General features: G+C 31.4%; 4 protein-coding genes across 4 annotated transcripts; 1 reads left to right on the top strand and 3 right to left on the bottom strand.

The window, feature by feature from the left end:
* Nucleotides 1-20: 20 nt before the first annotated feature.
* LOC113400614 (uncharacterized) lies at nucleotides 21-2,027 on the bottom strand. The gene is made up of 3 exons (XM_026640256.2): nucleotides 1,763-2,027; nucleotides 1,500-1,686; nucleotides 21-496 (listed from the first exon to the last, which is right to left on the bottom strand). The coding sequence occupies exons 1-3, from the start codon at nucleotides 1,837-1,839 to the stop codon at nucleotides 86-88; spliced, it is 675 nt and encodes a 224-aa protein (XP_026496041.2). The 5' UTR covers nucleotides 1,840-2,027; the 3' UTR covers nucleotides 21-85.
* A 3,787-nt stretch (nucleotides 2,028-5,814) lies between these two features.
* On the bottom strand, nucleotides 5,815-14,542 carry Brun (brunelleschi). Its single transcript, XM_026640254.2, has 17 exons — nucleotides 14,119-14,542; nucleotides 13,913-14,003; nucleotides 13,567-13,794; nucleotides 13,067-13,365; nucleotides 12,770-12,946; nucleotides 12,056-12,691; nucleotides 11,534-11,698; nucleotides 10,816-10,976; nucleotides 9,425-9,662; nucleotides 8,849-9,342; nucleotides 8,468-8,772; nucleotides 8,304-8,385; nucleotides 8,109-8,233; nucleotides 7,405-7,574; nucleotides 7,061-7,258; nucleotides 6,629-6,836; nucleotides 5,815-6,189 (listed from the first exon to the last, which is right to left on the bottom strand). The coding sequence occupies exons 1-17, from the start codon at nucleotides 14,306-14,308 to the stop codon at nucleotides 5,958-5,960; spliced, it is 3,999 nt and encodes a 1,332-aa protein (XP_026496039.1). The 5' UTR covers nucleotides 14,309-14,542; the 3' UTR covers nucleotides 5,815-5,957.
* A 302-nt stretch (nucleotides 14,543-14,844) lies between these two features.
* On the top strand, nucleotides 14,845-15,680 carry Lsm7 (Like Sm 7). Its single transcript, XM_026639854.2, has 3 exons — nucleotides 14,845-15,051; nucleotides 15,135-15,312; nucleotides 15,469-15,680. The coding sequence occupies exons 1-3, from the start codon at nucleotides 15,022-15,024 to the stop codon at nucleotides 15,606-15,608; spliced, it is 348 nt and encodes a 115-aa protein (XP_026495639.1). The 5' UTR covers nucleotides 14,845-15,021; the 3' UTR covers nucleotides 15,609-15,680.
* An 855-nt stretch (nucleotides 15,681-16,535) lies between these two features.
* LOC113400371 (chitin deacetylase 1) lies at nucleotides 16,536-24,149 on the bottom strand. Its single transcript, XM_026639925.2, has 10 exons — nucleotides 24,021-24,149; nucleotides 23,837-23,909; nucleotides 21,639-21,811; nucleotides 20,971-21,107; nucleotides 19,677-19,802; nucleotides 18,995-19,203; nucleotides 18,739-18,858; nucleotides 18,193-18,350; nucleotides 17,265-17,509; nucleotides 16,536-16,944 (listed from the first exon to the last, which is right to left on the bottom strand). Exons 1-10 carry the CDS (start codon nucleotides 24,073-24,075, stop codon nucleotides 16,666-16,668), a joined length of 1,575 nt encoding a protein of 524 aa, XP_026495710.1. The 5' UTR covers nucleotides 24,076-24,149; the 3' UTR covers nucleotides 16,536-16,665.
* Between the last annotated feature and the right edge of the window lie 366 nt (nucleotides 24,150-24,515).

The raw sequence follows: 24,515 nt of genomic DNA, 5'->3' as shown, positions 1-24,515 counted from the left end.
AAACTATTCTGTCCAGGTTTTCATTTTAATATATATTGTCTTAAAATTATGAAATTGGGTTTTGTTTATTTTGACTAGTCTCAAACTAACGTGATTCGACAGCAGTAAGAATTTCTATTTGTTCCTCTAAAGTTGCAAGTTTTTCTTGAAGACATTTCACAATATATTTATACGTCTCCATACTTTGATCAACATCTTTCTTTGAAGATTTCGAATCATCCATATTCTTTTGTAAAACCTCAATATGTTTTTTATTCTGAACAATGTGTTCTAACAGTCTATTGTTTAGATGGTCTTGCTTCTTAATTAAAAGCCAAAGTTGAGCTTCTATCGAGGCATCTGGTCTACATCTTAAATCTTCTGTGATTAAATTATCAAAATTTGCTGGTTCCTTTACCCTTTTCAAGTTATTTTTTATATCAGCTATAAGTTCAGATTGAGTAAGTTTAATCATAATCCTGTCAATTTTATTTTTAGTTGGTGTATTCTCATGATTCTAAAAACAACAAAATATTAGTGTCAACCATGTACATAATGTATTTTAATGCAATTATTTTTAACCTTTTTAAAAAAATCATGACATGCATTAAAACTTGAATCTTAAATATTTCAGCTCCCAATTTAGTTGATATCCAATGCCTTATTAGAAGATCTGTATAAAATTGAAAAAAATAATTCTTTTACTTATTCAAATATAGATTACTTATTTGGCACACTTCAAAGCAGATTTTTTTAAATTTTATATGAGAAAGGTTGTTAATTTATTTTATTTATTAAGGAAATAATTTCATATTTAAGGATTGTAATTACTAGTTTCTCTGAACTATGATGGCACATTTTAGCTCCATGTATAGAACAAGCTGTTTTCAAATTTGTATTTAATAATACAATATATAAAAATATTGCTTACTGCTAGAAATCATGGATTGCAAAAGTCAACAAGTTACTAACACAAATTTATTTGTATCAACACATCTTGCATTTTTTTTTAAAATACTGTATTGTTATTTTTAAAATAATAATTAGTTGATGTAATGTGTTATTAGTGCAGGTTATATTAATCAAAAAATATATCAAATTAATCTAATACACTTGGAAATTTGGTGACTTAAGATATCTACCACAAAATGTAAAAAATTATTTTTATTCCAATAACTGACTCAAAATATTTTAAATTACTTATTAAACAAAAGTTTTAAGGACAATATAAAGTGTTATAAGCTTATCATTATTTGAATATTTACAATACTTAGACATGTACTTTTTATTAAGCTAGTATGTTCGTACTATTATAAAAATATGAATAAATGAAGATTATTAATGTGTTTTTTCATTTCTGTTCTCATTTCTATTATATGTATATTTGATTGTGTACAATATTCGTACTTATTATCCTGAGCAATGAAATAATTCACAGAAGACCAGATAAAAAAATATAATCCACATCAATGACTGTTGATTGAATGATAAAAATGATGAATAAAATAATATAAACTAACCTTTTGTAATTTACTAGTAACTGGAAACAGTGTTGGTACAGCATTATCTTTTAGTTTTTTTTGAGAATCGAAGTATTTATGTTCAAAATGTTTGGAACAAATGCGACTTCTTGACCAATCCAGAAGGGCACATCTGTTTCTCAAAGCATGAAGCCATTTGTTTTTCATTTCAATAGATGTTGGACAACTGCAAAAAATAGATTATATTAATAAATATATCAAAGAAATATATTTAATAATAAAAAGTGGTATGTATATCTTACGGATAAAATAAAACACCAGTTGGCTTATTGAATATCGACATTTTACAGCCTTGTACAGCACAGTGATTCTGAGACATTTTGTTCTTTTATTAGAGAAAATAGTACTAATAATATAAAATAAATATGAGTCTAGTTCTTAACAATAAATAGCAATATTCTTGCAAATTAAATTACAAAATTGATCAAAAATCAGTGCGTATTTATTTTCTAGTAACTGATTAACTGACTTTATGGAGTTTTAATGTTCAATTCAATTCTTAGTTAAATGACTTTTAGTTGTGCCGACAGGCCACAGATTATTTCGCTAATGTCACGTAGGATGGAGAAGACACGAAAGAGATTGATCGGTACGGTTGAGGTAACAGACTCAATTAAATTTTGAAGACTAACATAGTAGTAACAATTTCCTTGTTAATCCTTAACCTAGAACAACACAAACATTAAGGGTTAATAATAAAGTAAATTAATAATAATTGTTAGTACTCTAAACTATATATAATAAGATATAACACTCAATTCGACTATTCACAACCTAATTTTATTACATTTAATATATTTACACAAAAAAGAACAAAATGGACTAAACACAAACGTCAACAAATATTCAACATTTATAGGACGAGGGACTTTAGGAGGGAGAATGTCGTAAATGGGATGAAGAAGTTTAGGACAAAGGAACAGGATATGGATTGCGGAACCTTCGTCTAGGCCACATTCACACAGCGAGTGATCTCGGACTCTTATCTTTGCTAGGTGGGTAGGTGTGCATGAATCTCATTTCCAATAATACCCAAGTGACTTGGAATCCAGACCAGTAAAACTTGTAGACTTTGTTGGTGAGAGGACAACAGGGCCTCTCTGATCTTAAAAACGATAGAAAGTCTTAATTTGCTACGAAAAGGATTTTCTTTAATGGCCAACAGACAGCTTAATGAATCACATAAAATAACTGATTGTTGTATGTTGTGTGACTGGGCATACATAATAGCTTCCAGTAAAGCAATGGCCTCGCCGGAAAATATAGAGGTTACAGGGGGGCATTTAAATAAAAGGGCTATTTTATGCTTGGGTATCCAACAAGTTGCGCCAACGCAGCCGGTCGGTGAGAGTTTAGAGGCATCAGTATATATAGGGAGATGATTTGGCCAATTTTGATGAAAAATTCTTTGAAATTGGACACTAGTATCAAGGGAACCTTTTATAAGACCAAGGTGCGTTATAACAGGGGGTTTATAAATAAGAGCTTTAAAGGAGGTGGAAAAAAAAGGATTAGAAGGAAAAGTGGAAAGGGGATGTGGGAGGTTGGTATACTCGAGGAAACTGTTTAATAGGAATGAGGATGTCGGACTATCTGGGTTGCAAAGGTGGGATAGTTTGTTTAATCTGATCAATAGAGGATGGGAAGGTAGTTGTAACAATTTGATGACAAAGCGGTCACATAAATATTGCCTCCTTATCTGTACAGGAGTATCAACACACTCAACCTGCAGAGCATTAGTAGGGGTGGATTTCATCGCAACCAGGATTCTACGCAAACATTTAAACTGAATTTTATTTAATTTATTAATGAAGCCAATTTATTGAAGGGATCTAGAACAAACAGTCCATAGTCCAAATAACTACGAAATTGCGTTATAGACCAACTTCAGTGTATAAGGGTGAGCTCCCCACCATACTAATGATGATCTATCATATAAAACTATGTCATCAGCATACTGAAGTATATTACAAAAATTGTTAACAGACAAATCGAGAACATGGGTGTATATGCTGTAAAGCAGAGGACTGAGTACTGAGCCTTGAGGTAGACCTTTCCAGACGAATTTGGGGGAAGTGAGAGATGTTAGTGTCTAACCGTTATTGTTCTGCAAGTTAACAGATTACACATGTGATGAACTATCCTCGGTGGAATACTCAGCTATTGCATTTTCTGCCTGAGCAACGGAAGAAGGACATTATCATATGCAGAAGATATATCTAGAAAAATTCCCACAAGGTACTCTCTTTTAGCAAAGGCAATTCGAATGTCTGTTGTGAGTATGCTTAGACTATCAATGGTGCTCAATCCCTTCCGAAAGCAAAATTGAGAGGGAGCAAGTATATTTCTGCTTTCCATTTACCATTCCAGGCGGTTCTTCAACAGATGTTCAGTGATCTTTGCCAAAGTTGATGATAAAGCTATCGGTCTATATGAGTTGCAATCTGAAGGGTTCTTACCTGGTTTAAGGATCGGGATAACTATTTGTGTCTTCCAAGATGGCGGGACAATTCCTTTGATAAAAACCGAGTTAATTATATTTAAAAAACATTTTTTCGCTTTATCATTTAATTTAGAAATAAAAGAGTAAGGAACGCCGTCTTCTCCAGGAGTAGAATCAGATAAACCATTTAACGCACATTGAAGTTCGGAAAAAGAAAAGGGGGCATCCATTTCATCCAAAGTGGATGCTGGCGTAGAATTTAGAAATCTGTCCTCATTAGAGACAAATGGGGGGCGAGCTTATCAGCGAAATTGTTAAGCTACTCAGAAGCAGTATTTGAGGAAGGGTCGACAGAATTAAGGCATCGGCGGATTTTTTTAAGTTAGGACCAGACTACAGAGGAAGAGGAACGAGGACTCAGAGATTCACAGAAATGAATCCATTTAACTTTTTTCTTTTTAGAAATTAATTGTTTAAATTTGGCGTCGATTCTCTGATACTTACAAAAGTTATCCAAAGACATACACAATGAGTATAATGCTTCAGCCTCTAGTCTCTGTTCAGATAATCGTTTGCATTCCTCATCCCACCAGGGGCTGGAAAGCAAATGATTTTTTGAGGTGTGTTTTTTAGGGAAGTGGAGATCAGCTGCAGTTAAAATACCATTAAGGAAAAGATCATAGCAAAGAATTACATAGTCTTTTGAAACAAAGAGGGTGTCGATCATGGAATTAACAGACTCAGCATATGCAGACCAGTTACCATTTTTTAATTCATATTTTAATAAAGGATTGGGGTTGATATAGGGAATGGATCGGTGATTTAAAGAAAGGAGGATAGGATAGTGGTCACTGCCGAAAGAAGATGAAAGGACATTCCAGGATATTTGAGAAGCAATGACTGGAGAGGTTAGGGATAAGTCTACAGTGGATTTTGGGTTTTGGTTTGGGTATACTCTACGTGTTGGTGAGCCATTATTGAGGATGCAGAGGTTAGCATCATCAAATATGTCCATCAACATGAGAGCAAATGGGTCACAGAAATGAGAACCCCAGGAGGTGTGATGGGCGTTAAAATCACCCATGACAAGGATAGGACTAGGGAGAGAGGAGAGGATGGCAGATTTATCAGGAATTAAAGCATTTTACAACTTTTTTTTTGGTAGTTATTTTTTTCCTTCTATAAATGGCAACGGAATTACACCATACTGCCTTATCTTCTAAAGTAGTTTTATATTTAAAATAAGTAAGTAGGTCATATTTTATATATAGATTAGACGGGCAGACAAATGGGCCATTTGATGGTGAGTTGTCACCTCTATAGACATTGGCGTTGTACGAAAATATATTAACCATGCTTTACATTCGGTATAATATGCTATTCGGTAGATATGAGTTGTACTTACCCAGACAAGCTTGTCTTACCAACAATTCACGTCAATAAAACAGAAAATTCCATAATGCCACTTTATTTTTAATAATAATAATCAGTATTAAATAATAATAATTAGCTGATTTTGCATAACACTACGTTGAGTACTGATGCTAAGTCACGATGAGAGGACCGCCTTGTTTGCAATACCACACGTATTGTTAATCATACAAATATTTTGAAAATTATAAATCCTGTTAATTATGACACGTTAAGTAATTTTTAAGGGTGAATAACCATCACAACTCAGTAAAGTACCCCTACTTTTTCGCTTTTAGTTTGATGACAAACGGTAATTGGAAATAATACCAGAGGTCAAAACTTAATGTTATCGATACATTGCTTCGATGAGCCGAGGCTATGTAATAACGACCTACTTAAATGTATCGACGTGAATAAGGTATAAAAATGAACACCAAATGAAATGTTTTGAATAAATAAAAGTTTAATAATCTGTACTTCTTCATAGATTATACATGTTCATAAAGTAATTAAAAGAATCATAAAAAGCATTGCCACATAATATTTTAATAAATATTTTGTTAAAAAAAAAATGAAAAATTTTAATCAGTAACACTTATTGCTACTGGGGGTATAAATCTCCAAACATGACTAACTTCCCCTGCGCAAGACTGTACAATTGTTTGATTTACGTCTTTTATAGCTGGAATTTCATCTATTATGGGTTCTGTCGTTGAGCATTGGATATCAATTTTATATTCACCAGGTGTCAAAAACACAACGGTGCACTCGTGGTAAGCTTTTGCTGCTTCTAATAATGTCGTCAGCACTACTCTGAAATATTCAAGTATATTTATAAGACAGACAACCAACACACAATGTAATGTTTATTAAAATTTTAATAAAATACTATATTTTTTATTGATGTTGATTTTAGCTCCGATTTGGTTGCAAATGGGCTATATACTTGGCTAGTGGGAAGGCCAAATTAGGCAAGGAGTGGTAAAGACGGGAAGGGGGGCTTTGGGTAATCTAATGGCTAAACGAAATTGACGTGCGTTCAATGGATATGGTTAGTACAGATCTGTGACAATTGGCATATGTGAATATCAGAGAGAACAGAGAAAGCCTAAATGAATTGATGTGAACTTAGAAGGATGATGATGGAGTTAAATAATTCTTTAATTGTAATATATAATTAAAATTGTCAATCACTATGTGTTTTTTAATTTATCTTATTATTTAAATATTGACATAATTTATGTTTACTTACTTGTTATTCCCAGCAGTGGCAACTCTGTTATCTAGCTTGTAATTAAGAACACCATTGTTATAATCTTGATAGAACTGTACAGAGAGGCATAGCTTATGTAATGGTCGGCTGAGGTGGTTCCAGACTGCTACACCTAATGACAGGCACTCACCGGCCATGCAATTGTATTCCTCTTGTGGTTTAATACATTGCTTGTTTACACTTACCTCTAAAAGTGTATAAATGTATATATGAAAGGTTCAGCCAGTGTTTACATCATCATCTTTTTAATTATGTTTGGTACAAAACTAATGCTAACTAATGTTAAATTTTCAAATTGATGTGAACCTTAATTTTTAAACGTTTATTGGTTGTTGTCTTTATTCAGATTTAATTAACATTTTTTAAATAAAAAGTCAATATAATTTTAGGATAGATGAAAAATATTCTTACCCCAATTTAATGGCGACATCCTAACAATATCCATCATTGTTTGAGAGAGAGTTATGCCTTTGACTGAAGCGCGACCGGTTATGTTCGACTGCAAAAGGTGCCAACGCAGGTCTACATTCTTAGTTAAATGTTCAGAGCACATAAGTTCAAGACTATTAGTGGATGTTCCAGTGCTTATGGACTTAGGCTCCATTGAATCTGTAATTAATAAATTATGTGCAATTATAGTTACGAAATTAAATCGCTTAAATAATGTTTTAAGTTACAACAATGTAATAATTTATTTTAAAAATGTTACTATATTGAATAAGGAAAGACTTCAATTATATTTTTAGTAAACGAACCATCTTCATTTTTGGGTATTGTAATAGTGAAGGGGCATCTGTCCAGAGGCACGGGCACTCTGCGCGACTCCTTGCCTTCGATAAGAATATGTTTTGACGGCGTGTAGTGGAAGTCCATTTCTTCATTAGTAAGGTTTGTGATATCCAATACCAAATAAAGTTGACTTGGACTATAAGAGACAAGAAAGGTGTTTTACATATAATTATTATTACACATTCAATAAAAAAATTTTAATGGCCAATCCGAGAAATATAACGATGCGTTGGCCATTATTACAGTTTTACTGAATGTTTTTATAGTAAGATATGACGATTGTGTATTCCTATTCAATCGTACTAGTGAAACACTCGTTATTTAAAATATTATTAGAGATTTAATCAATTATAATCTTCACTGTCCGTTCCGCCTACGTACGAATATTTTATCAATGTATGATCCATACAAAATCCCACTTCCCGTTCCCCCCGTTTTAAGATGAAATTTCCTAAAATCCTTTCTTAGTGAGTGTTTACGTGGAAAGATTCAAGTCAATTGAACTTTGGAGATTGGTGAAAGTCAGTGGTTTTTCGCTTTTATAGTATAAATAATATACAAGCGAAAAACCACTGACTTGAATATAATATAATATAGAAAAATATTGTATGTATTCAGATTTTTGTATTTTTTTTCAATTATTTAATTAAAAAAAAAGCAAATTACTTACATTTCCGCTGGCAACACATCCCAATGTGTTATAGAAACACTAGGTAGTAATTCAAGATTCATTTGCAGAGTAGTTTGTCGGCAGTGCATTTCTCTACCGGCACCTCCCGAATATCTTATAACAATCTGAAAACAAAACGATATAACGACGATATTCTACGTTTAATTATGTGTTTTTAAACATTAAAATATTAACCTGTGTTTCTATTTGACGTCCTCGAGATGGTGGCATTATGGAAATCGGAGCAGACCAGCTTGTTGTCTGTGAATTAGATGACCTTAAAAATAAATTACAGAGATTATACATACTTGTCATTTTACACAACTTCGTTAAAAATATAATTCAAATAATTAAATTACCTGAAACTTCCAGAGGTCCTATTCATAATGAAACCACTGCTCAAAGAGTTCTGTGGATTTGAACTGTGTGTGGGTAGAGATGTTTGAGCGTTCGGAATTGGGGACCCAACTCTAGAAGGGTAATTAGAAGTCAGACTATTAGGGAACAAATTCTCTCCCACGCCTCCTAAGTCTAGAAAATCTGCTTCCCCATATAATTTCATAACTATGGTCGCCACATCGCCAGCGTTAATTGGTAATTGGGATTGTATGTCTTCATTCGACCATTGGAATACTTTCGATTGTAGCTGATTATCCATATTCGACTGGAAAAGATGCTTTAATTAGCCTTTAAGATTTTTTTAAAAGCTTTGAATAAATAATAATAAGAAATAATTGTACCTGAATGGACAATTCCAAGTATTCAATAGGTACATTGCTAGTATTCGTAATAGTTATAGTACATTCAGTACTTTCACCGTTGTACAGGGATATATTAGTAATGTTTCCAGAAATTTCCGGATTCGATATATTAATATTTCCCGATAGCGACAAGGTTGTCTCTATTGTTATCGTCGGCAAACTTGGAATGACTTGGATAAGGAAGGATGCGGGAAATTTATGTGGCATTGGCATGTTCTTTAGTCGACAATTAGATTTTACACCCAAAGTATGGGTAGAGTAACCTAATATCTGTAATTCACCGACTTCTTTAGGTGTCCCGTGTAAGTTGACGGTTGTTGGCGAATCAGGTGGTAGGATTATAGTCTCAGGGATAGATTCGAAGACAACGCCTGATGTTAAGAGACGCATGTTAGACACTTTCAATTCAAAAGGCAAAGGATTTGTCAATTTCATTTGAACTTCACAAATATCGTCCTCAACCCAAAGGTACTCTAAAAAATAATGTTTATTAATCAATAAATTATAATTTTTGAATACGTTTCACTCATTAAACATATAAAATAATAGATGTACCCATTTTTCCTTCATCCTTTTTATTTTTCCTTTCGAGGCTACCAAAATGTATCGGTGTAAATATAAAAGGACCTTGATTAGCTTTACACTTTATAAGATGAGGAGTTCTTGCTGGAGCTAGCTGACGTGGATTAAAGTACGTACAACTTGGTACGTGGGTCAGATTTGCTGGGGGTATTACTTCACCAGTTTCCAGTACTAGGGGTACTGGACCTCCTTCACATTGGGCGGAAAGAGCCTACAAAAAATCGATAATAGAGTTTTGGTAGGTGAGAATTTCTTTGTTCAATATTTATTAGGATGGTAAAATTATCTGCTAAGCGTAATTCGAAAGGGAGTCTCCCTTTTGAATTACGCTTTCATGCGACGTATATAAACGAATTTAAAGGGTCGAATACAACTTAGGTAGTTCTTAACTGGTAGTGTCAGTATAACAATGTGTTAGTATGTTGTGTTGGTGATCTAATAAATAAATAACAGTTCTTTATAACATAAGACTTAACATAAAACATTTCGATACGCTATTTACTTGTTATAGTATTAGTTTTAGATTGGATCTTAAGAATACACCTGAGAAGGAAGTAACTCTAAACAATATTATTTAAAAAAAAAATTCTATCCAATATGTCATTATAATATTTTATTTGAAATATTAATTGAGAATTCCACAAAATTTCATATCTGTTAAAGCAATAGCCCAAGCAATGAGAACGTAAAACCTCTTTCATTATTTTAATACAGGTTCATAGTTTGACTCACTAGGATAAGTCACCATCAAGAAAGTGATTCAGGTGAAAGTCCAGATTTTTATATTTAATCATAACAGTAGAATGGCTGTATGGAAATAATTGTGCATATCCTCGATGGACTCATTAAAACTAGTGCGTGTCTGACTATTCCGGGTACATGCGGATGTTTGAAATTTAAGCAATATCACGAAAATTTGTGCCACTATACATTATTTTTAATGTAAATATGTTAACATTAATATTGAAGCTTAGAAAAGAATAATAATCAAAGGAAATATTTATATAACATTATATAATTTTTCATTTTCACATCATCAAAAGTATAGTTTTATAGTCAGTTTTATTATTTTGTAAATTTTAATGAATTTACAAGTGAATACCGTAGGGTTTCTGTTTTTACTCATATGTTAAAATAAAATAAAAATATATATTTGTAAGCAGTAAACCCGGAAACGCCTCGCTGAGGAATTTTATCGGTAAATTATATAATATAGATACTATTTAGCTAAAAACCACTGAAACACGTTGAATAAAATGGTACGAATTTCATGTCAAAACATACAGCCGTATTTGCGTGACGCGCGATCAAAAAATCCAGCGGTCCCTTTGATAGATAAAAATAGATAAACTGTTTTAAAGTACCTGCAGCTGTATGGCCAAGTCCCTGTGTTCCTGCCGCGACAGGTGCGGCCACATGGTCTGCAGCAGGAACGTCATGTGTCGGGTGGCGAGCGCGGGGTGACCCATCCTACGAGCGGCCACCACTAGCTCGTGTAATAACTGAATTTGTAACGCAGGCCAACCTGTATATGAGGAAATATTATTTTGGTCGATGATAATTATTATTGAAAGTTATGTTTATAAAATAACCTTCATAGCGATATTTTTTGTTTTAAGGGCAATTTGTGGAAAAAAAATCAAAAAAATATTAAAATAATATCTTTTTCCGTCTCGCATTTTTAAATTTGGACCGATAATTATTGTTTTAATATCGACAAATAACCAGTGTTTATTCGTTTTTATAAATCAGAAGAAAAAAACACTTTTTAATTGATACTTTTTTTAAATAAATTTTTGTAGTTGCATTATTGACTTATTTTGTAAAAATCTAAAAAAACGTGATAACTCAAAAATGGTTCACTTTTGTATTATGCATATGGGGGCTAAAATTATCGTAAATAATCACCCCTATCATCTCCTAACGGGAATACATCGAATTACCAATAACTCTGTATAATAGATTGCTCCTTTTAAAATGTGGAACTCTTATATGATCACTCTCGTTTGTCCGTTTCAGACTATTTTAATACAAAAAAGCAGGTACATGTATTTATTTTCAAAATATTATAATATATCTTACCGACTTGATGTTGTATGACATAATTTGGATCAAGACTAAGTTTATGTCCTGGAAAGCTGTGCAACATGAGGTAATAACAGCGTTGCCAATCAGGATTTGGATTGTTCGCACTCACTTGCCTTGTAGCCGCAAGACGTTGACAAAATGCTGCTTTACGAAGAAAACCTGAAAGTGAACATTAAAAGTATGCTTATATTGGTATAGCGAGCCGAGATGGCCCAATGGTTAGAACGTGTGCATTTTAACCCATGATTGCTCAAACCCAGGCACTGAATTTTCATGTGATTAATTTGTGTTTATAATTCATCTTGTGCTCGGCGGTGAAGGAAAACATCGTGGGGAAACCTGCACGTGTCTAATTTCAACGAAATTCTGCCAAATGTGTATCCACCAACTCGCATTGGAGCAGCGTAGTGGAATATGCTCCAAACCTTCTCCTCAAAGGAAGAGGACGCCTTAGCCTAGCAAAGGGAAATTAACAGGCTGTTAATGTTATATTCATATACCTTATGAGAGTCTTACCGATTTCTTTATAAAGTTCAGCAAGGGTATCAAATCTTTGAATTTTCTCTTGCTCGCTCAAAGTTAAATTGATAAATATGACATTCTGTAGAAAACTTGATGCATGTAAGCTGTTATTTTGTTCAACTGCGATTCTAGCAGCTTTAAAACACGCCTCCGTTTCAATGATACCAGCATTCTGATATTTGCTATAGTGTATGATTGCTTTCCTATATTTTTCTGCAATTTCCTCTCCGCCAAGTAAATATTGATTATTAATATGAGACGGAGGCTGTCTCGGAATGGAAGGAAGATCTGGGCTCAAGTAAGACTTTTGACTTTGGTAGTCGATGTCGCTAGATGAAGCTAGAGATTCTGTATCGGCATTATCAGTTTCAGATTGTCTGGAAGAAGTTTCGACACTATCTGATGATGAGGGTGTAAGTTCACTTGGTGGATTTACAGGACTAGATGTTTTGGATGATCGCAATGGAGAAGAATGAAGTTTAAATTTACGGAAGGGGTCTGTATTGGGTTGGTATAAGGATAGAGGCTTTATTTTACTAGGAGAACTTTCTTGTAGACTTGCATTGCGTTGTAAAGGTGTGGGATTTCTTAGATTAGGGTATTGAAGTATAGCAGATGTTGCACAGTGACCTGAAAATTTAGTCATCTTAATGATTTGAACATACATTTGTTAATGTATCTTATATATTAAATAAAGTATATTGCGACCTTCTTTAGCTGCAGCTAACCAAAGCCAATCATTAACAGATTTAAGTATTTCCGCTGAAGAGTGGTACAAACTTAATGCTTCAGCGACGAGACCTGCTTGTAAGGTTAAATCAGCTAAATTTTTGGTGACACGGCCCATACAACGTTTTTTATTATTTCGCGATTCCATATCAAGCCCTGAAAAATAAGTTTTTGAAATTTTTCAAAGTAAATTTCTGGTGATTCACAAATGAAAATAATTTTGTTATTATAATATTAGACTATGTTATTAAATAAAAAATAAAACATTTATCTCACCTACGAAATCTCTTTTCTCAAATGGAGCCAACAAAAGAGAAACCTTTTCCAATTTCTCCCTTGATCTCTCCAACCGTTTTGATTCAACAACCCAAAATAGTGAATTAATAAGATCAGCGACATGCTGTTCAAGATCGGGTACTGCGTCATTCTCTCCATAAAACAGTGCATGGGTTTTAAAATTAGAAGGAGTTGTGAAATTATCTTCTTGTACTGAATATGATGCATTAGACGATATAGATCTCGGAAAACTCTCCGTTGAAGAAAGACTATCCGCTTGATCACTTGGAAGTGATATTCTACAAAATTATTTTAAGATTTTTACTAAATGAAATTTTTTTGAATATTCAAAATAAAAATATTTTTCTACAATTATAACAAAATTAAAGCCTAAAGAAATTATTTAACTGCCTTCATTGTTATTAAATGCTCTCTATGCTTATTTATTTTATAAATTATTTTTTTAATTAAATTACTTCTAAATTAAAAATACTTCATACTTATCGCTTAAACTGGTTCTTTCTTTCAGTTTATCATCATCATAAGTGTTGTAAGTCTCGGGTTCTTGCTGTGGTTTTTTCAAATTACTGCCAGGGCCAAACATGAATGCCCGAGAATCATATAGAGTATTAGAATATTTAACCTTCAAAGACTCATGAACTCTACATACTTCATTTAGTTCTATCTGATTTGTAAACTTACTAAGAGTTATTAAGCCTAGCAGTCTCCTATAACAAGAACAATGTATTATTGAACAATTGTATACAACTGAAGCATATTAAGAAAATCCAATAGCAGATGTTCCTTACTTTATCTGCTATTGGAATATAGAATACAATATTTTACCTATGCGTTTGGAAATCTCCCCAATCATTATTTTCAACTGGATAGTCTCGGACATATCTAACCCAAATATCTCTTACCTGTCCAGAAGAATCTGGGAACATAATTCAAATTATTAGCATAACTCACTCATGTGTTCTATATTATAGATTTGAGTATGCAAATATGTGATTCAAATGTAAAAAAAAGGTTTTATGGCCAAAACTAACCCGTGACTTTGATATTATTGACGCGTTGTATCCGCTCCCAGAGTTTATTGAAATTTTTCAATACGCCCCCAATACCTTTAACAAGTACCAGCACACAGGCATGGTGCTGTGCGTGCTGCGCGTAGTCTGGGTGCGACATCACAGACTCTCCGGGCGCGTGAGACAATATGTAGCTCACTGATGAGCGCATTGATACCTCATTTGATAATATTCAATGAAGGAGACTACCATTAACAAATGTATTCGCCATTTAACTGCAGTTAGGCCTATTGGAAACTTAAAAATAAATAAAAGAGTATAAGGGTTTTAACGCTTATATTAGAATGCTTGAAATAATTATCTATAACTACAATTATGCTAACATAATTGAAAATTATGTTTGTTGTGAATTGTGACGTGAAAACATAAGAATTTTGACAAACAGATTACTGTCAGTGATAGAGACTACATAGTCACTATATAGACAGCTATAGAGTGATATGATAAAAATTATAATCATCCAGAGAACATGATATTAATTTAGAAATTATATTATCACAAATTTCTATTAATAATATCTTTAAATAAAAAAAAAAACTAAATATTTGTACTGATTTTTATTTAGATATTTTTTTAAAAAATATATTGGAAAAGTCAATAAAAAAAATTGAAATAGTATTATAGTATTATTTAAATTATATTGGCATAGAATATAACTTAAATAATTTGTCTAGAATTTTTGTATGCCAAGCATATTTAGCTTATTGTATTATATACGCTGTAATTACAATTTATACATTTTGGTATAAATAAACGTCAAGTATCATTGTCAACACTCAACTGCCAATAATATAACCTTTTAATAAAACACAAAATACAAATTCTGTTTAAGTTTAAAACAATAATTGTATTATACTTTACAGCATGGCTTCAAAAGATAATGATAAGAATAAGGTAAGCTAATCTTAATTATAATATATTATACACATTGCATTGTTTTATTTAAATTTGTTTTGAAACTTTTCCGGTATTTTAAGGGAGCACAAGGCGACAATAAAGAAAAACGAAGAAAAGAATCAATATTAGATTTAAGCAAGTATTTAGAGAAAAGTATACGCGTGAAGTTTGCTGGTGGGCGAGAAGCTGCAGGAATATTGAAAGGATACGATCCACTTTTAAATTTGGTTTTAGATAACACTACAGAGTTTCTTAGAGGTTTGTTAATTGCTTATTACTTTTAGTTTTATCCAAGCCAAAGCCTAGCTATCCGTAACATATTGCTACTAATTACAATTAAGATGCCAATAAAATTATTTTTCTGGCAGATTCAAATAAAAACTGATTAATACATAATGTATCTTTAAATTACAGATCCTGATGATCCTTACAAGTTGTTAGACGATACAAGAGCACTAGGACTTGTTGTTTGTAGAGGAACATCTGTTGTGTTAATTTGTCCCATGGATGGAATGGAAGCAATTCCAAATCCTTTCATTACTCAAGAAGGATAATATTTATATTATTTTCTGTAATAGTAACTAGATAATAAGTGCATTTTTGTAAGTTAATTAAAAATAGGTTTTTTAAATTTGTTGTTTGTTTTTTTAAGTGTGTTGTAAATTGATTTGATGAATATTTTTACTTAGAAATAAGGGGTTAAAAGAAATAGATATGTCATTCTATGTTTGTTAATGAAACATTATGTTTAGCCAAACCCCCAATCTCAAATTAAATTTGGAAAGGGTGTTTTTTTTTCAATATTTAATAATTCTCAAAGTAATTTAGTGTAAAAATGAATATGAATTAAAAATAATCAAAGATTATAACTATGAATGGAAATTTGAATTTTTTAATATTTGGTTATATTCTGTTGTACTCGTAACTAGAGACAAGTCTCCTTTTAAAATTAACAGAAGAAAGTTAGCTATTGTGTAGGTTCCATTAAATAGTAATAATATGTTAAATCAAAAACAACAAAACATTAATAAGTGGATAAAATAAAATATACATTTTTTGGTTAAATAAAACATTTAATTAGATTTGACAAATCAGAACAGTAACATAATCTGTTGCTTTTCTAATTTCAACATCACAGTTAGTCCAGGTAAAGATTGTTAACACTACTTAAAACCATAGAAATAAATTAAGATATATAAACTGAACTACAGTTCACTCCAATAACAAATACAATCTTTAATGGCATCGAACTCAAAATTTAAATACGCTTGACAGAGTTGTCACTTTTTTTTAAATACAAGCCCTTTTATTTAATTTTCTATGTTAATGAAAGTAATGCTTTCGATATTTGCAATCAAAAGGAAAAAAATATGTAGATATTTTATACAAAAATATATACAATATTTAAAATTAGTATGTAATTTTAATCAATTAACAATTTTATCTGTGAACATAGAAACATGATTTTTGCCGTCTTGTTGGAATGGAGTAGATGCCGTTTTCGATAATATTCTTATTGCGCGTCTTATATTAAGAATTTACTACATTAAAAGATTTACAAACCTTAAATATAATTGGTAACTTTCATATTTGTCTATTGTTTTAGATTTGTTACTCGAAACCAAATTCGTTTCTTATCCATGGATAAGATTTTGGACAATCCATACACGTGATCATGTACTTGTCATGTTCTAATACTTTCGAGGGTAGTTTACAAGTCTTCGGTTTGTTACATGCAATTTCTATATCTTCGAAGTGACGGTTATTACACTGCCAAGGTTGGAACTTCTTGAGTTGCAGCACAGGTGTCGGTCGTTTGATCCAATCGATTACTTCACGATATGTTACAAAATATACATCCGGAAGTTTTAGCAGCTCATCTATGAATTTCTGTGGAAATAAAACATAAATAATCTAAATACTATGTTTATGGTTCTATATTAGGTACAATAACTTTTTCCCTTGTGATTCGTAGAGTTTATTTATTTATTCTATAACTTTAACATGCTACCAAACGCAAAAAGCTTTATTTTGTTGAAATCGGACTAGGAGGTATTTTATTGAGCGCATTCAAAGAAACAAATTCTTCAGCTTTATAATATTAAGTAGGTACAAAATATATAAACATTAATAATATTATAATTTACGATAAACTTTACAAAATGTATATTTTAAATATATAAACCTATCAGTTTATATTCTTGCATTACCTTTAAAGCAGCCAAGTAGTCATTGTTCTTCAACCACGAGGAATTTAAATGTATACCAAATGGAGCTCGATTTTTCAAATAATGCCTTTTAAAGTTGTTCAACAATATGTCGTAAACATCATCACCGTTGAGATTGGACGGACAGTATTCCAATGTTGCGCACGTATGGTCACCATTGACGAGAGGATTGATGACCATTTCCCACAGACCTGCGTAGCTTCTAGTCGGACAATATTGATTGTTTCCTAAAATAAAACATAAATATTCTAACTGAAAATAACACACAATTGTGTACAAAGTCAGTTTTGCACACCTTTACCCAATGCCTAATAAAAAAAAACGTTTATTTCCGGTTTCCGTTTTTACTGTGTATGCTGATGGAAAGTTTGTAAAAGACAGACAGATTTATAACCGAATAGTGCTTCCTTTTTTTCATCAAATTGCAAAATTTTTACCTTCATTTGAAATTTGGAGCATGTGTTAAAGATTTTATAAAGAATCACTTAATGTAGAAGTTGATTTTAAAGTGATTTTTTGTACAAAAATTCATAGTGTTATTTAAGAAACAGGTTGGTTGTATTGAGACTCATAATTGAATTTGATTAAAACATTACATCGTTATAAAGGAATCTTCGCGAACAATAATGATTGCCAAGATTTTACATAATATTTCACACGCGCTAGTTGTCGGTTATAGAACCTTATTTCTTCTCTTTGATTATATCTAATAATAAATATTAGCAAACAATCAACGTTTGTTTGTAGAGCCAGCATCTAATGTGATTTATTTGATGAGTAGTTTATTTCATGGAAGTTTGTTGAAACAGCTGAGGTAAACATAAGTGACCATCTTTTCAACGTTTGGCCAATTTACCATGGCCTGTTTACTTTGGCCATGGCGGCACAGACGATTATTATGATTTATTACCTGTACAACGATGAGGCATTTTATAGTCTAAAGTATATGGCCAATATGGTGGGTCAGCTAACGGTGCCACCACGGTCGCGTCGTATACGAAGCCGAACTCCTGCATCATTAGGTATTGCCTGTTCCAACCGACGGACAAGTATGGGACTCGCATTCCTCTGTAATGTTAATAGTAGCAGTTTTCGAATTAATAGTTAAGGCATCACTGAGTGATGGCCTAGTGATTAAAGGACGGCCCGAATGCTATTCCGGGCGGACGTTGGCGGAGGCGATTTGTCGACGGCTGCTTCCGTACAAGCAAAACGATAACGCATGCTCTCCGTTTCATGACGAATACGGCCATCACAATGGATTTAGAGGGTAAGAATTTTAGTCGAGCACATTTGGAACATTTACTGGCTATTATTTTGCTATTTATTTAGTAAATAACGGTATATTATTTTACGCATTATATAAAATACTATATTTTCTACATGGAATTATAGCAGTAAGAAATAATTATGTGTGAGATACGAAATTATAAATTATTTAATAAAGAATAGAAACCTAAAATCCTCCATCCAAACTCTTCCAAATCTATTGATTATGTTTGCTTGCCCAACCATTTCGTCGAACCAATCTTCAACTGTAGCATTTTTGGACCACCATTCCTCTGGACCGCGATGCCTAAAATTAAATACAAATAATAATTTATACTATAAATTATTTACATAGGGCTAGACTCAGAATAAGATGCGATATGAAATTATGTACTTTAGCTTACGAACACAAAAATATGGAATTAAATGATATAAAAACTTACGTAATAGAATGGACGGCAATTTCATGTCCATCGTTCCATAGTTTTTGTACGTGTCGATAATTGGTGTACGGATGTGATATAAAGAATGTTGCCTTAATATGGCAACCGTTAGGATTCGTGCGTTCAGGTGTGAAAAGATGTCTCGTATAAATATCCCAGTTTTCATGGTTTACAGCGCCGTCGAATGTGAGAGTGATCATTTGTGGTGTCTGAAATCATATTTACAATTCATTGGACGTCCATATGACTTAAAATTAACACATTATGTGAAAAATCCACCAATTACAATGTTGTTTAAAATTTAAAATTGACACTAGATGACTAGATCAAAAGCAGTTACATTCATATTTAATACACAGTTATATTAAGTACCTTTTAAAATATTTCAAACTAGTAGTTGCTGTAAGGTTATTGTTTATTATCAATTACAATACCAATAATATAAATAAGAACACGATTATTTTATTGTGAATGAATTGTTTAATTTAAAGTGAAGGTGTAGAAGGTGAATGTACTACAATTGTATGTAGACTAATTTTCATATTATATAATAAAAAAGTTATATATTGCATTAGATATTAAAAAAATATATAGGTCAAGTGTGCAGTAGCCTTGTTACCAAAGACAAATTAATCAAATTGACAACGGGTTCACTCTGATAAGATTTTTTGGATATATTTACCTGGCTCGAGACGAGGTTGTTCGGTGTTTGATTTCCATTCTTCGTGCAAAAGCATTCAGGCAAAAGACACATCCCTGTGTTGCAAGGGGCAGCAGCGTTAGGATCGTAGGTGACATCGCACCAACCCTAGCACAGTGTAAAATTTTAATACGAAGAGAGAGTCAAGGAAAACTATTTGAATAAATTAGTATTATTCGGCAATTTTGTTAAAGGTATATTATAAATATGGAATTTTCAAATGATTTATTCTTTTAACAATGTTGCAGATTATTTTTACTTCCTACATATTTAAGCAAAGAGGTCATAATGTGACGCTATGCAGTAAATTACTATAACTAACTGGCTAAATTGTCAAGAGATATGAAAATTTCGCAGTTAGTGAAAGTAAATGAAGATACGCGCCTATCTGTTATAAAATTTATTGTTTTAGATGTTGCAAGTTACTGTGACGACGAAATCCCATTGTCATAATTTCTGTTCCAGACTTTATCGTAGGTACCTAAATTATGAAAAATGACTGGACTAAACTAAAATTCTAATTGACACGTAGCAAGTTATCGTAAATATTACTTTTTGGCAAACATTTTGGTGGTTAGGCTAATAAAACAGTTGCTTGCAGGGGTCTTTGAGGGTTTCACATATTTATTTAAATTGTATATTATGAGATTAAAAATTGTATATTAAGAAAACATTTTACAGATGACCATTTCAAAAATGTTATTGTGATAGTTATAATTTATCAGACACCTACAGTAAAGTAAGTAGGTACTTTTAATTTTTATGGTGTTTACTACAATTACCGAAACTTACAACAAGAAATACATACTTTATGCAATACTCATAAATATTGAAAGTAATCATTTGTTTTATTGATAATCATTAAGCAATATTGTAACTCCATTTTATTTATCTATTAAACCGAAATTTACTCTGGTGTACGAATGTTAATTATTTTTTGTAGATATGACTTTATTTAACTGGTTTTATCCTAGAAATAAAATTAGTTGTAAGTAAATTTAACGCTTATTAAACATTTTTTTTTTAATTTTGATTATTTACTTATACATCGTGTCTACTTCTTATATAATTGTCTATTTTTTACCATCCTATGCTTGAAGAAATCTCTGTAAGAGTAAGCATTGGTTTAATATAATTAGATCTCTTATGATATTTTTCGCAATTTATTTTGAAATAAAATAAGAATTTTTCGTAATTTACTTTGAAATAAAATAAAGACAAAAATATAAATAGCAAATGATTATATTTTTTTATGTTTTTTTTAGTATTGTGGTACCTCATCGGAAGAATCTTCGCAGTCCAGAGCGCCATCGCAGAAATATTCAGCGGGGACACAAGTATCGTCAGAACAACCCAGATGGGTCTCGTTAGCGCATTTTGCATTTTCCAACTGCGGTTTTGGTATCAGCGTTTCTAGAAAAATTGTCAAAAATTTGTAGTTCAACTTTGATGTAAAAACAAATTTTGCAGTTTTTATATTTAATAAAATTCTGTTATGACAAGCTTGTCCGCTTTCTTGTGTCAAATGTCAATTTAAGTTGATATGAAATTAAACTGAGCAATCATTACCGAAATGAATTGTGCAACCATTATTGACATTTTCGCTTTCTCTTTGCACAGTAACTATACGGTATATTTTTGTTTCCGGTTATTACCTTTAATATCTGATATAAATAAGTTCTACATTTTTAATGCTTAAGTTTTCAGTAGTTAAATTATTTGCCTATTGAAATTTATGAAAATACTTTTTAATTTACCATATATTAATCGTTTGATTATTTTATGTATCTACGTGCATAACAGCAACATATGGAAAAATTACATGACTTTTTAAATTATACATACATGCCTCTTACTCCAATTATTACATTTAAAAATCAAGATCAATGAAACTTATGTGTGTTGTGTATTTGTTATTTATTTTGAAATAAAATGGGAAATTACCTGTTGTAAGATCACAGTTGTGAACATTCTGTGGCATATCGCATAGTTGTCGGTTGACATCGAAGAGTAGGCCTTTAGAACATTGGAAGTCGAACACGTCGCCTTCTAAGCAAAGATAGTAACGGGAACACTCGTCGCCCGTCCACATTACATCTTCCGTTCGGTCAGGATTCCTTTTAAATATATACGTAGTATATAGAATAGTTATGAGTAAAAATTAAATCTCGTCGTCGTAATATATTGAGCTTTCATTATCATATAGAGAATAAAAGAAATATATTATTACTACTTTATGTCCTCGGCTTCGCCCGCATTCGAGGGGAGGGGATTAAATATCCTATGTCTTTTTATGTACCTCTGACAGGGTTTATGCAAATTTCATGATGATCGGTTAAGACGTAAAAGCGAAACAAATAAACAAACTTACTTCGCATTTACAATATTAGTTAGGAAATACAACAGGACGTATAGAATAGTGGATCTTATAGGTATAAAGGCTGTAAAGGGCCGATCAGTTAAACAATCCTTTGTCTTCTTTCGAATGTCAAATTAAGAGTATGTATTTTATAGTCCTGATAAACATTATACCGTTGACACGAATTATATAAGTTTCGATATTTAATTATAGTATTATAGTAAATTATAGTAATTATAGTAAATTGTTAATTAATAGAATGGACAGAAAAAAAGTGGTCCAGAGAGACCTGTTATTAACAGAAATTATGATTTAGACGTAGCGGTGGCGATTCAATAACAGCGAAAGTGAATTTCTCAAGACGCGGCAGGAAATGATAATAACTTGAAATACGATACGGTAGCAGCTGTCAAGGTTGGCGAAAGTGCTGCTGGGTCAATGTCCTGCTGCGTTATATGTGCTGAATAGGAAAATTATGTTAGAACACTTTGCATTGTCGTGCGTTAATCATTTTGCGTGACTGCGTTTACCGCATTTGCGGAACTTATTAGTTAGTCAGTTTTTGTTCTCCTTGCTTTGTTTTGCTTATTTTATGGAACAAACTTTTTCCTTTATTATTTTAAAATAATTAAAATATATCAATTTATCTAATTTAGCTATATTTGAATATAAATTACATTAGCGATAATTTCGGAGTCATTTATAATTTATATTCTTTTTCTGTCAAATTACGATTAAGTTTGCAACTTTCAAATTTTTATTTTTAATAAGCTTTACGAACGTTAATAAATAATTTGTCAAATGATTTGTCTGTTTATACGTACACAATACTTTTAAAATATATTTTTTGAAAAGTTAAACGTATGAAAGTTACAGTATATTGGCGTAAGATTAACTACACTTAGCTTGTTTGTTAATGAATAATTTTATCACCTTAGGCATTCTTTAGTTAGATAAGATTTGTCAACTAACATTTCAAGTTAATGTTACTTTGTATGTAACTCGCTAACCAGCTTTCTTAATAGAAAAGTAAAAGAAGTTTTAGTTTCACTAGGATTTGTAACGCCAATACCGACCGGTCAACAAAAATACTTAATATATATATCTATCTTTCTGTCGAGAGGAAGGTATATACGAAAACTACACAAAAAATATTTCTTTATTTGTACGAAGATATTTTAAAACCCATCCTTATACAAAACTTATTTTTGTGAAGAAATAAGAATCTTATAATCGTAAACAACCAGTAAAGTGTTTTATTACATTTTCAAGAAAAAATATTAAACAACAAGCATATCTACGAAATCCTCTATGCTTAACTATCTAAAATGACCAAAAAATACTAAAGCTAATAAACTAATGTTAAATTGTATATATCTGATATGTTATAAAAATTGTACTAGGGTGGATAGTTGGATAGAAAATAAAATTGGAAGCGTATAGGGATTTATTATCCATATGACGAAATGTGTGCCGACTTAAAAAAATAATATGTGATTGAACTGTACCTAAAAAATAATTATTACATAAATAAGTATGTTTTTATTTTAATGAAAATAAATATTTAAAATTAAAAAGCTTTTTAAGTGATTAAACAAAAATATAAATAAATAGTAATACTCCACGCAGTCATTATTTATATTTATTATTGGGTATTTGAATTTTAAGGTAATACCTTATTATATATTTATAATTAATATATCTACCTAAATCCAGTATACTTAATGTTTAAAATCAATTAAAAATAGTGGTTTAATAAAGTATCATCATCATCATCACAAACCTGTAAAAACGTCCTGTTTCATGACACTTCACATCAGGAAAGCTTCTTTTGTTTACGTGTTTTCCATCTATGCCTGAAATAATATTCACATTTTTACACAGTTCACCAAACTTATTATTTTTAATTAATTTATACTAAATATTTGTCCAATGTTTTAAAGCTTATATATATAACATTTTTTTACCTAGAAATATAAATGTGACGGTTAACACTTTATAAATATGTGAAAGGCGAGCCATGTTGCGAGCTCAGACACCTTTTGAGAACTGAATCGTGGTCTTCAAATAACATCACTTTCTTCAAATATTATATAGTAAGAGTGCAAAAGGTAAAAGTAATAATTATATCGCAGGTCATCTTCATTGAATGGTATTTTTTTTTTAAACATTTATATTATTTACTCATCTACGTATTTAAATATTATTTTATTGAATTTTTAGTACGAGTGAAGTCTTTATTATTTCAGTCTTTTAACATTATGTTAAAAATATATTAGGCAGGCTAGTTATATTAGTATATGTCATACTAAAATATAACTAGCCCTTATCTTCGGTTTTAAATTTAGTATTTAGTCGCTGAATATATTTTACTTCCCTTGTTTGTTTAGTAGCTAGGTTGAAAGCCCAGAATCGAAGGATTGGCTTAAATACTAATTCAAACTTATTAGATTTAGTAGATA

This window comes from Vanessa tameamea, chromosome 17, assembly GCF_037043105.1.
Source record: "Vanessa tameamea isolate UH-Manoa-2023 chromosome 17, ilVanTame1 primary haplotype, whole genome shotgun sequence".
Classification (NCBI taxonomy): Eukaryota; Metazoa; Arthropoda; class Insecta; order Lepidoptera; family Nymphalidae; genus Vanessa; species Vanessa tameamea.
The sequence above is the reverse complement of the archived record's forward strand: the minus strand, read 5'-3'. Positions and strand labels throughout refer to the sequence as shown.

Excerpts from the sequence above, each read along its gene's own strand:
- LOC113400614 (XM_026640256.2), bottom strand. The coding sequence starts at position 1,839 with ATGTCTCAGAATCACTGTGCTGTACAAGGCTGTAAAATGTCGATATTC. Across the intron at positions 1,687-1,762 it reads ACTGGTGTTTTATTTTATCC|TTGTCCAACATCTATTGAAA; the intron begins GTAAGATATACA and ends TATTTTTTGCAG. Across the intron at positions 497-1,499 it reads TTACTAGTAAATTACAAAAG|AATCATGAGAATACACCAAC; the intron begins GTTAGTTTATAT and ends TGTTGTTTTTAG.
- Brun (XM_026640254.2), bottom strand. The coding sequence starts at position 14,308 with ATGCGCTCATCAGTGAGCTACATATTGTCTCACGCGCCCGGAGAGTCT. Across the intron at positions 8,234-8,303 it reads GACGTCAAATAGAAACACAG|ATTGTTATAAGATATTCGGG; the intron begins GTTAATATTTTA and ends TTTTGTTTTCAG. Across the intron at positions 7,575-8,108 it reads GATGTGTTGCCAGCGGAAAT|TCCAAGTCAACTTTATTTGG; the intron begins GTAAGTAATTTG and ends TGTCTCTTATAG.
- Lsm7 (XM_026639854.2), top strand. The coding sequence starts at position 15,022 with ATGGCTTCAAAAGATAATGATAAGAATAAG. Across the intron at positions 15,052-15,134 it reads AAGATAATGATAAGAATAAG|GGAGCACAAGGCGACAATAA; the intron begins GTAAGCTAATCT and ends CGGTATTTTAAG. Across the intron at positions 15,313-15,468 it reads CACTACAGAGTTTCTTAGAG|ATCCTGATGATCCTTACAAG; the intron begins GTTTGTTAATTG and ends TTTAAATTACAG.
- LOC113400371 (XM_026639925.2), bottom strand. The coding sequence starts at position 24,075 with ATGGCTCGCCTTTCACATATTTATAAAGTGTTAACCGTCACATTTATA. Across the intron at positions 21,812-23,836 it reads GAAACAGGACGTTTTTACAG|GAATCCTGACCGAACGGAAG; the intron begins GTTTGTGATGAT and ends TATATTTAAAAG. Across the intron at positions 19,204-19,676 it reads ACAACCTCGTCTCGAGCCAG|ACACCACAAATGATCACTCT; the intron begins GTAAATATATCC and ends ATATGATTTCAG.